We start from the raw sequence: 19,180 nt of genomic DNA, 5'->3' as shown, positions 1-19,180 counted from the left end.
ACACGGGAGAACTCAGTTCCAAGGTCTCTGAATTATGCACCATCTAGCCTTGGACCAGTATTACCATTCCGTACCACTGATCAAAACTTCCAAATCTATACTGGCACCTGGTAAAGGGCAGTTAATTTCGAGATGGAAGTGTTAATCTTTCCTGAGATAGTTATCCCAAGATTAAATAAAAATAATTTCTACCTTCAGTGCAATGTAAAGGGTATATTCAAAGTCAAAAGTAAATTTATCATTGAAGTACATATATGTTACCATATACTACTTTGAGATTCATTGCTTCGCAGGAATTTACAGGAAAATAAAGAAATACAATAGAATTTATGAAAAACTACACAGAAACAAAGACTGACAAACAACCAATATGCAAAAGATAACTCATGCAAAAGAAAATCAAAATGTGTTTCAGGATTTTATTATAGTGTGACCCACACTTACCTGTTTTTAAAATATAAAATATCCTACATTATTTAGTGGCTGGAGTTACCAAAATGCCTTTAAAACAGATTACATGACTATTCGCACAGGTGGCTGTTTCAGAGATCTTGCTGTATGAAACCTGCCTACAGAATCTTCTGAGACAACAATGACTGTCTCCACTCAGGCTTACTCTCCTGAGGACATTGAAGCAATTGCTAAAAAGGAATTATTTGCAACAAGGAGATAAATATAGCACGCTTTTAAAGCAAAGCATGATTTGATTCTTCACCATTTTTCCAAACTGTTATTTTCTAAAATAACAAAACCTATTGAAATCATCTGTCCAATAACACAAAATTATAAGAGTTTAATAAACTCTGAATTAACAAAACTCCTACTTAGTTTCTAGGAAATCAAACCATGGAATGATGCAAATGATAAGAAATTCTTTAGAGTTAATTTAATTGCTTTTATAACAATAGAACTCAGTTGGTCAACTCAGCTAGGTGAAATGTGCTTTATGACTGACCACCACTGGGTTGGTGGGTGCAAATGACTAATTTGCAGTTCCTGCCTGTATTCCGTAAAGGAAGATTGTTTGTTGGTGTTTCACCAATAAAGACTTTGCCTTTTTTAGAAAGTACAGGCAAAAATCTTGATTTTACAATTCCAAAACTCCTTAAGATTATTTTCTGGATAATGTGGAAACTATCAATATTGAGTGTTAGCTCATATTGGCAGTTTGACATTAATAGGAATTTCAATGTTGGACTGGAAGGATAGTTATTTTCTATTAGTATAAAATGCAATGTATTGGGCATCACCAAGGGATGAGATTTTGGAAAAATATTTTAATCACTGGACAATACAAGCCAAAGAGAAAGATTTATATGAAATCAGGCTGGCAGATTTATGCAATGCTCCTTAACTGGATGTATTAATCCTTTCATTGGCTTGTCTTAGTTATACATTTGCCTCAATGATTCATTGTAACGTTGTTTCCAAACTTTTAGTTTGCTAAGAATATTTGTCAATGAATCAATAATTGCTTAATAAACGAACTAGCAAAAGTGCCAATTCAAATATAATTCTGGTATTTAGGTGATACCAGTTCAAATGTCTGATGGTGGATAGACTAACATAACACTTGTCAAAGAGTGCCAATATTTCTGTGCAGACCTGGCTTACTGCAGCCTCTGCTCCATTGGGTAGGCTTCCGTTCTGTAATGGTGGGGGAGGATCCTTCGGAGGTGTCACTTCAACTTCTACGTTGGCTGTATTTGGCAGCTCTACTTTGTCTGCATAGTAAGAACATGCAACAAATCAGAAAATGATGTTGATCAATCCCAACTATAAAGATCAAATATGCTTAGCAAAATAAAGATTCAATTTCTTAAAAAAATATTTTGTTTTCCTTGCAAAATATATAACTGAAACAATGAAATGTTATAAATTTTTGATACCACAATTTCACATAATGCAACTTTAAAGTAGTGTTTTTGGCCAGAAATGATTTCTTTTCAAATGTCAGATACAGAGGTGGATATTTCAGTATTCTCCTTTCTCCAAAAAGTGGCCATGCTGAATATGTTGATCAATGGAAGTCCAAAATGGTACCGTTGTGGAAGTTGAGGAGAAAGGCATTAGGGATAGGTGAGTGTTGTTCAGCGTGATTAGGAAAGCAGGCGTGACATTCATGCATTGATGTTAAATAGTTTTCATAAATGTAACAAAAACAGCAACAATATAAAATACCATATTGGGAAGAAACATTCAATATACTAGATACAAGACATTAATGAACCTGGCAGCACTGCTCCGACAGCGTGCGGTGTAAAGTGAGTCCAAGGACGGAAGATTGGTTTGTGTGATGTGCTGCGCCATGTTCACGATCTTCTGCAGCTTCTTCCGGTCTTGGACAGGACAACTTCCATACCAAGTTGTGATGCACCCTAGAAGAATGCTATCTACTGTGCATCTATAAAAATTAGTGAGGATTTTAGGGGACAGGCCAAATTTCTTTAGTTTTCTCAGGAAGTAAAGTCACTGGTGGGCCTTCTTGGCAGTGAACTCTGCTTGGTTGGACCAAGTCAGGTCATTTGTGATATTGACCCCGAGGAACTTAAAATATTTGACCTGTTCCACTTGTGCACCACCGATGTAAATTGGGTCATGTGGTCCGCTACTCCTTCTGAAGTCAACAACCAATGTCTATGGAGGAGGATATAGGCAGGAGTTCCTAAGGTTGTCATAACCGGGGGTGGTAGTGAGGATAAGCTCCCACTACCTATAAAGTGCTCCAAATGGCGTGCGACTCTAACAGCCTCTGACAACCAAGTTTAACTCTTGGTCTTCATGTGCGGCTTAGCTACCAGGCCGGTGGAACTGTTTCTACTGACAAGAGAAGGGGCGAAACTGCACCACTGGTGCCCCAAATCCTGTTGCTTTGGGCAGGTGGGGCTTGGCAGTCTTGGATGGGTACCCGCCTAGGAGAAGGAAAACTCCCCTGCCTTGCGGCCATACCCACCCATGAGAAAGGCTTCAGGAGTAAACCCCAAGGAAGAAATCTGGACCTGGGTTCCCTAAGGCAGTTTGATGTTATTTATAACTTCACTCTGGCAACCTCTGTGACAAACCTGGTGCCAAGCTGTATCAGTGCTTGTCCTTCCCTTGGACTACATCAGTGATGTGGAGAGGAGGAACCCACTGCATGGGCAACAGCCGGTTCTTCAAATCTTCCCGCCCAGGCTTGCGCCCTGGAGAGGACACAGTCCAACAGAGGCGTAAACCCATCATCCCCTGAGATCAATGGCTGCCTGCCTCTGATGGGCAGGTAAGGAGACAAAGTACTTCATCATATGCAAATATTTTAGTGGGACATACAAAATGACTCTTCTTTATATTTGGGGGGAGTCCTTTGCAGACACACTACATTTACAGCCCAGCTGATCTATAGCCCATTGTACTCTCGGACGCATGTCCAAAACATATTGCACCAAATCAATATACATGCTGAAATTTAACACTAACTTGACTGTTATTATTTGATATAATTGTTGATTCCCAGGAAATAATTGTTTCCAAAAGAAGAATCCAAAGATGACAAGCATGTTTCTAATGCTATAATAGAACTCTGATTCCTACTCTGTTTAAATTGCAGATTCAAATCATACATTCCTACAACCGGTGAGCAACATCTGCCATTGGTAAAAGAGTCATGAAGAATTGAAACTGACCCTTTGGCCCGTCAGATATAGACCAGAGCAACACACACAAAATGCTGGAGAAGCTCAGGTCAGGCAACATCTGTGTAAAAGAATAAAAGGGGGGAAAAGGAAGGAGGGGGGGAAGGTGTCAGGATAAAAAAGGTGAGGAAGAGGAAGAAGGAATAGTGAGAAGCTGATAGGTGAAGCCAGGTGGGTGGGAAAGGTAAAGGCACGGAGAAGAAGGAATCTGATAGGAGATGACAGTGGGCCATGACAGAAAGGGAAGGAGGAAGGGAGGTGATGGGCAGGGTGAGGAGGAGAGGTAAGAGGCAAAAGTGGAGAACAGAAGAAGAGGAAAGGGGGAAGGGGAATGATAAAAAAAACTGGAAGGAGAAATCAGAGCTCATGGCATCAGGCTGGAGGCTCCCTAGACAGAATATAAGGTGCTGCACCTCCACCATGAGAGTGGCATCATTGTAGCAAAAGGTGGAGGGGGGGGGTCATGGACCAACGTGTCAGAACAAGAATAGAAATAGGAATTAAAATTAATAAAAAGAATTGCAGTAGCACACATTGCAAAGCCTTACCTGTGTGATTAGGAGTGCTATTAGGCTTCTCAGCATCATCCACATTGCATTTGTTTTTGGCCAGTTTGTGAAGTATTGAAGCTCTATGACGGAATTTACCTGCAAGGAGGAAATGGATGGGTGTTTACTTTTCTCCCAATTCCAGACTTGCAATCGCTTGTGTTTCTGAGTGATTACTTTTGTATAACAATCATTATAGGGCATCTCCTACCAAAAACCTCTGAACATTTTGTATAATAGGAGAAATTTTGGGGGAAATCTTAACCTACACTCACAGTGAGAATAGAGCAGAGAACAGTTAACAATTTCCATTCTCAACTTTCCATTTGAGCTTAATGTAGTTTGCTTGATATGACCAGGAACTCTGGAAATAAATGCAAAACTGCATCTTGTGCATGATTTCCATGTCAAACAACTCTGCAACAGCCAGCTCATTGGCTGAAACTGTTAAAAAGTCAGGAACTCCAAGACTTTCCAGACAGGATCAAGTGCATCCAGACCTCAGAAAAAGTTTCAATCACAAGAAAAGTTTAGGCTCTTGCTACTTTGGTCACCCTGTTTCCTCTTGCCTCCACCCTTCCCATTCCTAAAATCATAAGAGCTGTAACGCAAGCCTCTCCTTAAATAAGGGTTTGCAGTTTTGCAGGTCCCATAGGTAGAATCTGACTCAGTTCCAATTCCCTGCTGGCCACTAGAGTTCCCGCTATATCTGTCCAAATTCTACAAGCATCTATCTGGCAAATGAAGGCCAGCAGTTAAAACCTGCCAATCCAGTCCTGCCAGATTCCTTCCAGATACTAAAATCAGACCAACTATTTCTCTGGCACGATACTAACTTGAATGAAATAATCCAAAGATTAATGCTACAGTGCATTAGAAACAAATCAAAATAATTAGAAACATAAAAAAAAAATACATTTTGGACCGCACTGACACTATTTCCAAATCACTTGCAGTATTTTCATATAATTGCTGTGGAATTGACGCATACAAATGATGAGTTTGATGGTATGAAAGATGAAAGACAAATTACTCCACTTACAAGGATCACTTACTCTGATCACACTGAAGTAACTATTTTACTTATTTTCCATTACCATGATTGAACTTTAAAACTTTAAACAAAATATATTTTATTATATCTTGAAAGAAAAATACTTACTGCGATATTACATTCTTCTCAACCCTACCATTGAGAAGGGTTCCAAAAATTCATTGTTGAAGGGATCAAAATTTAAAAATTACTTCATCTTCAAAGTAAACCTACCAGTTTCTCAATGATATTTAAGAATGAATGTCACAGAGTTAAGTTTCTAAAGTCCACTAACAGTCTTAAATAATTGAGCTGACAGAGCTTCAACCGTATGCATTTTGTGAATAGGACTAAGAACAAACCACCCAGGAGTTCATAGGATGGGTTGCACAAGAATTGGCATGGGTTTCAATCATATAGAATTGTCTTACCCTATAGTATGGAGGTCTTGTTTTCAAACCTCACTCCAAGACTTGATGTATCATGTAGGCTGCACTTACAGAAGGAATGCTTTGACGTTTTCAGTGACAAGGTTTAGTCTTGAGATTAAAAAATGTAATTTTCCTGCTCCATTGAATGCATAAGATTCCATAGAATCTTTTGAAGAGTGAGAAATTTTCTCAATGCATCAAGAAAATCTGATGTCATGTATCCCTTAGCTGCAATTGTACTCTTTCTGTGCATTCATCTCCATAACCCAGACTACAAGAGCAATTCTCCTTAATCTTAAACTCCTCTGAACTTCATGCAGTTGTGAAAAGGTGCCAAAGACGCATAAAGATTGATGGATGTACATTATCATTCCTGTGGGATACAAACAGAAACATTGAAACATAGGGAATGCCTTCAGCATGACCAACCCTCTGAGCAGTAATCAGTTTATGGGAAAACAGAGTAAAGTGTTCCAGGACCTTACTCAGTGCCATTCTGTTTTGTTCCTTTTATTCACAATGAACCTCCAACCATCATGGGTGGGGGGGGGGGGTAAGAGGTTTAATGACATCCTACCTGTTTACTGATTGTAAATCAGGAACTACAATGACAAATGGAGTGATATGATGGCCCATACGTCTTTGGTGCATCTGAGCCTGTTAAAGCTGTGAGGTTTTTTTATATTAATACTTTTCCTGAAGCTAGGAAAGGCCACAAATCAACCTTCTCAGGAGACCAGTGCCTATTTCAGGGCTGATTTCAACTCTGCATTGAATGCATCATATGGCAATCAATCAAAGCCTTTATGCACTATTGTAATTGTACATTAATATCTCACAGGTTGTTTATTACAAGTGAATTTCCAAAGCCCTTCATTCTCCACAACATTGCTGTACCATTCTTTAATGAATTTCAAATCCTAATTTATTTCTTAGACCTTTTCATTGTTGCTTAAGTTCTATTCTGATGTAGTTTCACCTGGGTCTTTGAGGATGAACAAATATTGCTTTCCCATAGTGGCAAGTATTGGCATTCACAATGCCGAACTATCTTTTCTTGTCAGTATAGCAGTCTAAATTAAACCTCAACCATCTATTTCTCTGTCAGTTGCTAATTAAAATCAGCCACACTTGAAGCAATTAAATACAGCAAAAGTAACACATTTTGCTCGCTTTGCCACTGTGTATTGATTTAATTGCTGTTTTCACTTCTTCACTGGCAAGAGTCAATGGAAAAGCTTGGCAAGAAGTGAACAAATATGACAACTGAGCTGGGCCCAATGCCATAATTATAGCTACAATGAGAAGTACTAAATTGTACAGTATTGAAATTATGGGTATATGTTAGTACGTTAACTTTTGTAAGCAACACCTCTAATTCTATTTTCTGTCTATAAAAATATTTGCTGTGTTGCCATTATATTTCTTGTAAGAATATGATGTTAAGCATTCCATAAATATATTATATTGACAATGATGTCCATTGCTACTCTGTCAACTTTGTTATTACCAGTATTAAATCCAATAAAATCCTATTTTAATATTAATCAGATGAAGCCCATTTTGTACTCAGTTTCTGACACCCTTAATTCTTATACTCTGATTTGCTACTTAACTGGATTTTTCTTTTCTGTGACCAAAATTTTTTCTTCTTTCTATTGAGTGTAACTTTCCTAAAAAGAAAGGATATCTTGTTTAATTTTTACCTAGAACAACCATTCACACGAGCGAAAACAAAGATCATGGCCAATACAGATGATCATAATCTCTTGTTCTAGATTCTGTTTTGAACAGCTAAGTAGAAAATAAGTGGTTTAATTTCTGAACTATCACTCGTGTGGTAGCTAGTTCTCTGGAAGATTTCAGTATGTTTCAGTGACATGGCTCCATGGCCTGACATTCCTGATCTCCCATACTTGCCTAATCCAAATATGGACACCCTATTAGGCTGGTGCAAAGATTCCTACTGTTTACTGAGAAGATGCTGGGTTGAAGTAAGGCCGCTAATACACTAAAGGAGTCATGTGGGTGGGCTGGAACAAATCCTGCTCTCAAAACACTTTTGAAAGTACTCAAAAGTTGGCCAGGTTCTAACCTTTGCTTTACTTGCTAAAAAAAACTATCACGATGTTCAAATGTTAAGCATCTTAAAACAAGTAAAAAGAAAACACTTTAATGAAAAATGGAAAATATTAATATAATCTGAAAATGCAAACCAAAAACATTAACTAGTGCCTTAAAGAAATTACAAGCAATTAAAAGCTGTCTTCTCCATAGTAAATTTTGAAACACCTAAATCACTTTGAAATCCATTGGCTTGAATTTTCTGCACTAGCTCCAAGCAGGAACATGATCCAAGAACACAATCTCCAGTGTGAACATGCTGTTTAGCAAGTTTCATGGAGTTGTATCAGGCCATAGCTTTGCTGCCAGACTACAAGGAGGTGTCTGGTGACAGGGTGTGTAAAACTTACAAGTACCTAATCTGATAACTGATTTGGTTTGATGAGGACTGCCAGCATTTTCCAGCAAAACCAACAGATATTATTTTGTTTTCCAACAATATCAATCCCTAAGACTAATATAACACATATTTATGTTTATAAAGCATGTAGACAATTTGACACTGGGAATAGCAGGGAGGTTACTCTAGTTTTTCCTTTCATTGATACATTTGTTTTTTTTAAGCAACCCTCCGTGACTTTTGGTACTTCATTTACAAACAGAAGGAGAGATTCCTTTACTTGCTATTTTAGGATGGCAATAATATTACAGGAGATATCAGAACATTTATGGTACTGGGGCCCTTCATTAGCCAAACATGTATATAGCGGTTGAAAAAGAGCTACCTCACTTAATCACACTTTGCAGGTCAAAGTTCATTACATACACATCCAAATGAATTTGATGAGGGTTTCTGCTCCTACTACCCATTCAGTCAGTGACTTGCAGATCACCGCTACCCTTTGAGCAATTCCATAAATTACTTATAAATTTATACCCATTGATATTTGATCTTCTGCTAAAGGATACAAACTACCTCTATTCAATAGTTTTACAGACCTCAATTATATTCCTCCTTCTCTCTTCTAAAGATAACAACCCTAGTTTGTGCAATCTCTTGTCATAACTATAAACTTCTAAATCTGGCAACATTTTTATACATTATTGTGCAATCATGTCTTATTTTTTAATACAGTGATCAGGAATGTTTACAGAGACTACAGCAGAAACCATCACTCAACTCAAAACTTTCTGGATAGCCAATGGGTGCCTGTGGAGCATTCATAACTAAAAATAGGGGAAAAAATTAATCACTAACTGAAGGTTGTGGAAAATACTTGAAAGAAACAAAGGGAATTGCAACTGTTGCCATGATAAATCAATTGTAACCTGGTTTTTAAAAAAACTGCAGTGTTTGAAAGGTTATGGCACTACAAGTTGAAATGATTCAAGAAAACTCAAGGTCTACTTACAGCTGGCATTGAATAAGGCACAGAGCAGCTGCCACCACCCAAAGTGAGTGCTGAACTATTGAAAGGTTTAAACAAAAATCTGAATGGTGATTTTAGATTTTTGAAACATGGATAAGTAGGAGAAAATTATGCTTTACTGCACCAGGACAAGCTGAATGAACTAATTATCCTGTTATTACTCCTATTTCCTGTGATTTTAAGTAACTAATGATCGCTTTTTTGTGTCTTTACCCTTTAAAAGTATTCCTTTAAACCATTATTAACCATCTTGGTCACTTCAGATTGATGAAAATACCCATTCCTGAGAATAGCCAAATCACTTTCAATGGTTTTCTTCCTGTACACAATGGACATTCCATGGAAAATTACTCGCTTTTAATATTTGTTATTCCTTGGGGTACAAAGTAGGTGGCAAAATAAAATGTCAGTTTGTCAGTTCCATCAATCACAAAATCAGCTGCTTTAAGATACTGATTGCAGACTTCTGGTTTTGTAAGCTTAAATGAAACAGAACTTTAACTTTACTTCACAACAACACACAAAATGCTGGAGGAACTCAGCATGTCAGGTAGCATCTATGGAGAGAAATAAAAGGCTGATGTTTCCGACAGAAACCCTTCCTCCAGGCTGACGAAGATTTGGAGAGCAGCAGAAATCACAGATGGGGAGCAGTGAGAGGGGATCTCACTTATCTCCCTTCGAAGAGAAGATTTAAACTTCTTCAGGATAGGTATTCCTCAAAGAGGTTTCACAGTGGAGTAGGAAATACCCATTTGTTAATTCTCTAAGTGGTTCCACAGGTAATTCTCAATTTCACTTGCATCAAGTTGTTTCAGCCCAGAAATGCCAACAAGACATCATTTTGCCATTGCTGGATAAAGTTGAGAAAGATGCACATTCTTCTTCTTACAGTGTGATCAAAGTGCTTCTTAGGCAGTCTCATGAGATTGAGGATGACATGTTTTTGCTCTGGTTTTGCAGATTCTGAGCACAAACTCTTCCACAGATGGAGCAGGAGGTGCTTAGGACTTCCAACACACTAGTGAGGATGTTGCAGTTTTTTCCAAGGAGGGGTTGAGATTATCCTTGAATTTTTTTCTCCATCTGCCAGAACTTGAGTGACAGAACTTGAAACAGGGTATCTATTTCTGTAGTCTGGCACTGCACCTGCCCAACACGTATGCAATTAGAGCATCTGTGGTGGGGATTTTGACCTGTGAGAGGATATTGTGTTGGCTTACTTAACCTTTTAGCGATTTGGAACCAAAGTTGGTGGAAATCTAGGTCTCAGAAGTATTTTATCACCACTGCCTGGTGTACCACATCTGAGGTCTTGATCTTCAAGGACCCTATGCCTCAATAGACCAGTCAATGCTTTCAACGTGATGGCAAATTTCATCATTGATGAGATGCTACAGGATACTTAATAGATGAAACAAAAGCAATACCTGAAGCAGAGGAAGTTCATTTTAACCCCATTGTTCATCAACACCATTGCACATCCCATTGACAATAGGAGATGACTCTTACAACTCATTCATCCCCTTGCAACTTGCAGCATCGGGCAAGCAGCCACATTTGTTTTCAGACATTCATCCTCGGCATGAGGATGACATTGTCAATATTGAATTTTAATGCCCGCCCCTAGCTGCCCTTGTACTGAGGCAACAGTTAAGAGTCAATCACGGTGGATCTGGATGCGGTTAAAGCCATGGAGTCATGCAATCTAGAAACAAGTCATTCAGCCCATCAAGTCCAAACTGACAGTAAGTATTCAATTACACTAATCCTACACTACCACATTCTGATTGCTTCACTAGTGATTCAACTGTCTCTGCATTCCCTTCACCCAGTCAGACTTCCTTCTCTGAAAGCTGCAAGTGAACCAGAGTAATTTTTACACTATTCTAGTAGTTTCACAGATACTGCTACTTATAAATTCCACCACTATTTACTTAAATGTAAATTCCCTAGTGACGTGGTGTTGGGGTGGGATTTGAAAATGCATTTCTAAAACAATCATCCAGAACTCTAGCAGATGGTGTAGTATGGTCCTGCACTGTACAAGACCATTGCTTTCTGTTCTGATGGGGTGGATGCTGGGACCATTGCTTTATGCAGAGACTGCGGAGAGAGTCTGCTGGATTTTCCAACTGTAAGGACTGAGCTCTGAAAGACTGTGCTGGAAATGGCAAAGGCACTATTGATGTGGAAGGAGACAATAGCCCATTCATTGGAGTATTTCCAGGAGGCAATTTTCTACTCCCAACCAGACCATTTTTAACCTAATATGAGCACAATAAGAGGGATGCAACAGTTTGTCAGATTTGGTCTGAGTATCAGAAAAAAAATCTTAAGTCCATATGTTCTGTTTGGAAATTAAAAGATCATGGTCAAAATGCTGTTACATTTACACCGAACAGATCTGTATTCCTGGCAACTTGACGTCCCCTTAATGAACTGAACAATGTGCAAAACTCCAGACTCCAATTAGAACTGATTAGTTGAACTGGTATGTGGATAAGAAAGGCTTAGAAGATTATGTGCCTAACTTGGGCAAATGGAATGAGTTTGAATTGCTGTCTTGGTTGACATAGACCAACTGGGACAAAATTCCAAATTCTGTGCTGTATTAATATATGACTCTAGGACTTTAAAGAGCTGAGTCATGTGGTTAAGTGAGCAACTTATGATATTTCACTGCAAGTTCACTCACTGCACTGCGTCTTGTCCAGATGACCAGCAGATCTTTCAGCAATGAGGGGACAGTGGGTGACGCTGAATGACAGCAGCAAATTCTTTGCAGGTGAAGAGATAAAGCACACACCATAAAAGAGCATGAAAAAATGTAAGAGAACCTCAAGCCTTATTGGACTAATGTAGGGCAGGGATTGGCAAAACCAAAAGAATGTCAGTCTCCATTAACAAATTGATGTCAGCCATCTATACATGTTCTGGCAGCAACTCCAGTGCAGTACCTAGGTTTGTTAAGAAACAATTGCCTGACAATTATGAGTGATTGTGAAGAAAACAAGTGTGCTACTTGGGGATTATAACATATAAGATAGAACAGTACAGCACAGTACAGGTCATTCGGGCAATGATGTTGTGCCAGCCTATATAAACATACTCTATGGTCAGTCTAACCTTTCCTTCAAAAACAGCCCATAACCCTCCATATATTCTACATCCATTTGCCTAACCAAGAATCTCTTAAATGCTCCTATTCTATCAGCTCTACCACCACCCCTGGCAGTGCATTTCAGGCATCTACCACTCTCTGTGTAAAAGACCGACCTCTGACATCTCCCCTAAATTCACCCTAAAAGGATGTCCACTCAATCTACAGTATGCCCCTATCAAGTCTCCTCTCATCCTTCTCCACTACAAAGAGAAAAGCCTTAGCTCGTTCAACCTTTCTTTATTAGGTCTGTTCTCTAATTCAGGCAGCATCCTGGTAAATCTCCCCGTCACTCTCTTTAAAGCTTCCACATCCTTCCTAAAATGAGGTGACCAGAGCCGAACAGAATAATCCAAGTTGAACACAATACTCTAAGTGAAAACCCAAGTGTGGATCTCTCTCTGTAACAACGATTGAAAAATTAAACTTCTGCAAAAGAAACAAAATTAAATGATTTACAGCCTTCTCTTTTTAAATGAATTGTGAATTTTGCTCTGTCCACATCACATGACTCAGGTTTCTGCATTGGCACCATGGCCATGTAGAAAGGATCTTTCTTTGACAACTCAGTGAATGATTTGAAGTGAACAGGGAAAACGTTAACAAGTTGAGGGTCTAAATACTTTCTTACAAATTTATAAATCTTTTTCAAACAAATCCTCAATAAATCACCAAATTTCCCCCTTCCTGCGACACTGAGAAAACTAAACCCAATTTATTAAAAATAATGGTTTGACTGCCAGAATTCATTCTTTTGAAGTAAACTGGGTAGGAAGTTTCAACGTACACAATTTTGTAGGCAAACAAGGTTATCCTGAAGTTGCAATCTGAGATGCCCAATTTTCAACAAATTGATCTATCTTGGTATGTTACTAAATACAGGGCTGAAGTCTATATACCTGAACACTAATATTGCAATTACTCACTAAACATATTAGAAAAAGATACAAATAAAAAGACCAAAAAATGTTGGAACTTCTTAGCTATTCAGGTAGCATCTCTGGAAAGCATTAATATTTCAGGCTAATGGCATTTTATCAGAAAAATCCGGAAAAGAATTTACTAATGAAAGAATGAGGCTCCATGCCAAGAACTCTTTCAGCTCCAGAGAGATTATAAGGCAGCAGTTAAGATTTATTATGCCATTAAAAGTTCACTTACAATATATCTTGAACTGAGTGGTTCAAAAAGACCATTGACTTGAAACATTAACTGTTTCTCTCTCTGTCGATGTTGAAAGTCTCGTGTATTTTGTTTTTATTTTAACTTTCCACAGCTGCTGCATTTTGGTTTTAGAGAAAGTAAGAGTCAGTGCATACTTACTCAACGACTAATACTACAATAAACTAATTTTTTTGCCAAGCATCTTTTCTAGTACTGGAAGATTGTTGGCATGAAGTCATGTAATTTTGCGATTGAATATTGCTCTAGTCTAATGAAATTGAAAACTGTTCTTCACTTTTTCCAATCATACACATCTCGCATTCTCTTTCTAGTGTTGAGCATGTGATTTTACAATGTCTGATGTATTCTCTTAGAAGTAATGAAACTAATTTTGAAAGCAGAGCACAGCTGCATGCATTTCCATTGTGCACATAGCAGAGGACAAATTTCCAACTGTTTCTCAGTAAGGATTCTTTAATCTGACTGATTAAGAAGCCTTGCTGTTGATTATCCTGGGTATTTATTCCACAAATTGCCTGCAGATCACATAGTGCTGGAAAGGATCTCTGAATACTACAAGCTGCAACTCAAAAGTCTGCAAAATATCTGTGGGTAGCTGCAGATGTGACCCCTTCCATTGTCTCCAAACAAAAATCCAGCTTATAACTTTTCACTCAGCAAATTTGTTCTGTCTGCCCATTTCTCTAATTTGTATAGGCTCTTTAAAAAAGCAACAAGGTTCACAAATGTATGACTTCAACCTCAGCAGCTCTGTTGGCTCCACTTCCATCATTACATCAGTAATGTTTCTAGCTACCTGACATTTGTACCTATTTGTCTCAGCTATTGTGTCATCTCAAAGGTGTCAATCCACCTACATTTGAACAAAATTTATTGTGTTACAAGAGGTGCCATGCAGAAAACAAACATGGACATTTCAATAATTGAATTAAAATGAATAAGCTGCTTTACAGCAGCAATAATATCCTAATAACATGATAAGTCCTGCAAAACTAATTAATTTTCTACATTACAACAAACATTACATGGAAAAGAAGAGATAGTTGAATGAGTCAAAATGCAAATCTGCTGTACAATATACAGTATCTAGACACAGTGAAGGTAGTTCGTGGGATTTTTCATGTTATTAGGATATGACTTCCAAAAATATCACTACCAGTTTGGCTGACTGTGCAATTCTTAAAATTTAATTAAATTGGTAAAATATCCATGTAATCAATTTTGTAATTTTAATAAACTCTGTGGTACACAAGGAATATATAGACATTAATTATTCCTAGTTTTGTTGCTAATTCCTCCACTATTTCCTCTGTGAAATAATGTATTAGGTGTTTGGAATAAATAAAAGGTAACTGGCATGATACGAAGGGGATTAGTAAAATGAACCTTTATTTCATTACAACTAATGATGTTAGTATTACAGTATCTACAGTGCAAGTTACATGTATATATTACTAAGCATATGTAAGGGTCCATATGTGAATCTATTTATGCTTTGCACAACTCATTCAATAAATTTGCCTCGTGGCTTCAGCGTAACCTGTTAATTGATATCAGATTACTTAGCAACCACTTTTTCTAAATACTTAAATTTATGATGGTGAAGAGGGACTAAGTTGAATGAAAACCAGCATAAAATGGGCGGGACACTGCAATGTAAGCCTGAAGCAGAAAGTCGCATGCCAATTGGATCTTCCCAGAGCAGTTTTAAAAAGTCAATGGGTATGCGGACAAGGATGTGATTGCATTGGAACTATTATCAAACAACACAACTTGCCAAATACAATCCAATATGAATAATATAAATGTCAAAGTTTGTGCAATTTTGAGGCATAATGTGGAAGGTTTCACTGCAAGAGCACCTAAAAAGAAAGAACAACTGAAAACCGAATTAACCAATGTTCGTTCCTACCATCATAGCTAGAAAAGGGATTGTGGCAGAAAGCAGGATAGAAAGATGAAAATTAGCAAGTATAAACAATGTAATTTTATACAAGTAATACTCTTTTCCTAATGCGGGAATAATAAAATTGGTCATATTAATGTTTATGAAAACATATTTACTACATACATGTATATAATATCCAATCATAATATACTAAACCCCTCAGTCAGCACCTGTACTCCTCGGTCCCACATTAATATACGGTACTAAGTTCAAGATATGGTGCACACTAAGCTCAGAACACAACCATGTCTAAAACCTTTATTTTCCAAACCCTAAGATGCATATGAGCAAGGCTGCTAATTTGAAATCAGATATTAAGGAATTATGAGCAACTGTTCCTTAGAGCTGCATTAAACTCTCTGCTTGGACCTTGAAAGCCCAGTGATAGACTAGACTTCCATCTTATTGCTTTGGACTGGATTCTGTCCAACATTCAATGGAAGAATGCAGCAAGCAAAACATAGACGTGGCAGATATTTTCATTGGAGGGGATCAAATACTGTAGAATCAAACCAAACTGCAACTAGAAGTCTAAAATTAATTGAGACACTGATTGGGAATTAATCCTTATCAAAATGCCAAAACATTCCTTAGAGTTTACCAGCAACAATTTGAATAAAGGTGAGAAAGACGCCACAGAGCTCAAGATCATACATACATACAGACACACAAACATTGCAAAATTACCTAATTAAGGAGGTAAGGTTTTTTTTTATTAAAGAATGGATTTTAATTGAAAACACAGAAGATGTGAGGCAAACAAAGAGATTGTAACACTTTTGAAACAAGAATAACAACAGTTCAATTCTGCACTAAAATATCTTTCAGCACCATCATATTTACATTTTCTATATCAATACAATGTTCAACAGCACAAAAACAAACAAAACAACATATACGTAAAGATGTAGTGAAGATCAGGGAAAATGTTAGATGAAATAATGAGACAAAACATTGTTAAAATGATTTTTATTGCAATAAATGTATATGTTCATGACCATACAGTTAATGTAACAGAGAATAGATGAAGTTCTTACCTTCTTCAGTCATTGAGTCATAATATTTAAGTTTTCCATATGCTCCAAGTTCTACAACATCACAGTAAAAAAAAGACAAATGAGCAAAAAGCCAAAAAAAAAAGAGATTAAAAAATCAGGAAGCAGCAGAATGCAATTTAAGGTGGCACACACATACGTGCTTTAAATATCAGGCTGCCAGGGACTGAAGTTCAGCGGTGAATGCTAAAATATGAAATTTGGAATATTGCTGTAGCAGATTCATCAATATTCAAAATAGGAAAACAGATGATTATCTTAAACAAAAGCAATTTTATACTGTCAAAAGGGCACAGTTTTACAGTCATGCACAATTCTCTGTAGTGTACAGAAAATAATATCCGATGATTTCCTATAATATACTGATTTGAGTTTTCTGAATTGTGATTCGCTAAGTCCTATCTTCCAAAAGATCAAATTACTTTGTTTTGTTCATTACCATGAATGACTTATTGTACTTAATATTAGGAGGCCTTTTTGTCTTATTTTATAAGATTTTGTAGACTTCGAAACAAATTAACTGAAGAAAAGAAGAATGAAACACTTCTCAAGTCAAAGCCCCTATGTAATACAGTAACAGATTACACTTATCACATTAGGTTCATTGAGCAGATTGTGAGCAAGTGCTAATGAAAACAACTTTGGGAGCCCTATTGTTCATGTACAGTGCATGAACACTCCATTTCCTTGTTTTTAAAAAAATCTTATCCTGGAAAACAACTCTCACAATCCTCAGTTGCTTTCTAACATCGATAGCTTGGAATATCATGTCTTATCAGTAAAAAGAAGGATGGTACTATCTTACACAAGATAGTATAAAGTAGTTGGACACATTTAAAAATTGCATTAAAACGTAATTGAATAATTGGCTGTATTTTGGTTAAGCTATTGTTTATAAAAGAAGTTAGTATTTTTCTTTGCTTAGTTAGATCCATTATCTTGTAAAAAAAATACATCTAGAACATAATAACCTATGAGTTTACACACACAAATTTCCGGAGGAACTCAGCAGTCAGACAGCATCTATGGAAAAAGTATAGTCGTCATTTCAGGCCAAAATTTTGTACTTTTTTTTTCTCCCCAAAGATGCTGCCTGGCCTGCTGAGTTCCTCCAGCATTTTGTGTGTGTTGCTCGGATTTCTAGCATTTGCAGATTTTCTCTTGTTTGTGGTTTGAACCTATGAGTTTAACTTGGTTAAGTTGGGTGAATGTTTCACTCTAAATTGAACTATTCTATGTTTAAAAATCATTCCAGATTTAAGCACAAACTACAAGTTTGAAAAAATTAACATGTGGGAACTCAAAATTATACAACTAGACCATAAGCTAGCAAAAGAAACTTATAAATATTCTGTATGCATTGGCATTTTTGTTGAGGTGTTTTATTTTACCAAATACATTGTTTAATAGCAACACATAATCTTTAAGTAGTTTCACTCATGAATTTAGCATCTTTTCGTTGTTTCTTCCATGCTTATATAGAAAAAGAGACTGTTGAACCAGATTAGATCTTGTTATGTACAATATAACATGTGCCCAGAAACTATACTTTGTTTTTAAATTGTGTGGGACAAGAAAGGAAAACAGAACAACTTCTTTCAAGAATCACTTTCTTCAGCAATTTGAGAAAGTTTCATTGGTCATTAGTCATACAAATGGCATTTAATAAGAACCAAGGAAGACTCCAACATGACTGAAGTTTACAAGTGCAATAAAATGCTAAGTAGTTTAGGGCTGCGTTCTGTGATATATATCCAGTGCTTAGAAACTGATCAACCCTATGGGTGATCTATGGGGGATAACATATGCAAGACCAGCAAAGTTAAATTCTGCCTTGGGGCTCTAGAGGCAACGTAATCAAGGACCCCTCCCACGCCAGTCGTTCTCTCTTTAACCCTCCCCTTTTAGGCAGAAGTTACAAAAGCACATACCACCAGACTCAAGGACCGGTTGATTCCACTATTACCAGACTCCTAAATGGACCTCTCATGCACTAAAGAGGAATCCTTGATCTCCCAGTCTACCTTGTTGTGGGCTTTGCAGTTCATTTGTTTCATTGCACTGCGCTTCTCTGTAGCTGTAGCTGAGGCATTATATCCTGCATTGTTTTTTATTTTTATGTATGCCGTGATCTGCCAGGATGGCATGCAAACAAAAGCTTTTCACTGTGCACATGATAATGATAAAGCCAATGTCAATACCAATGATGCATTATGATGGGATATTTACTTAAGCTTAAATAGATTGATTGGAGAGAAGGGCAGCTATTGACTAAAACTTTTGAAGTGAAGGGTGTATCGATTGTTGAATTTCATAATACATACATCCTTGCTGATCTAATTCCTAATTAATCCTCCAATGATATCCATTCCCAGGACTCGTGAAGTTGTCCCTTTCTAATACCACTTACTAGCTTCCCGGTTATCCTGGTACCAGACAGTGATACTTGAAAGTTTGTTCACTCTCTTGAGCAGCTTTCTCTCTGAGTTTGGCACATTTTGGTGTGAGCTACGTGCGTTAATGCCCTTGAAAACTTTTCACTTGAAATAAATTAAATCAAAGTTATTTGAAAATGTATATAGATTAGTTTAACAAAATAATTAAAACATTTATTTGTGTGAATTGATGCAAGAGGTGGAAACTAAATTATAA

General features: G+C 37.2%; 1 protein-coding gene across 1 annotated transcript in view; it reads right to left on the bottom strand.

The window, feature by feature from the left end:
* The window catches only part of slc24a2 (solute carrier family 24 member 2), a 250,813-nt gene that overhangs the window by 40,775 nt on the left and 190,858 nt on the right, over positions 1–19,180 (bottom strand). The window contains exons 5-7 of the mRNA XM_072281116.1: positions 16,511–16,561; positions 4,220–4,318; positions 1,618–1,724 (exon numbers count right to left, since the gene is read on the bottom strand). Of these exons, the coding sequence (XP_072137217.1) occupies positions 1,618–1,724; positions 4,220–4,318; positions 16,511–16,561 (257 nt within the window). The remainder of the gene's footprint in view (positions 1–1,617; positions 1,725–4,219; positions 4,319–16,510; positions 16,562–19,180) is intronic.

This window comes from Mobula birostris, chromosome 17 (assembly GCF_030028105.1).
Source record: "Mobula birostris isolate sMobBir1 chromosome 17, sMobBir1.hap1, whole genome shotgun sequence".
Classification (NCBI taxonomy): domain Eukaryota; kingdom Metazoa; phylum Chordata; class Chondrichthyes; order Myliobatiformes; family Myliobatidae; genus Mobula; species Mobula birostris.
Note: the sequence above shows the minus strand (reverse complement) of the source record. Positions and strands in the feature narration are given on the sequence as shown.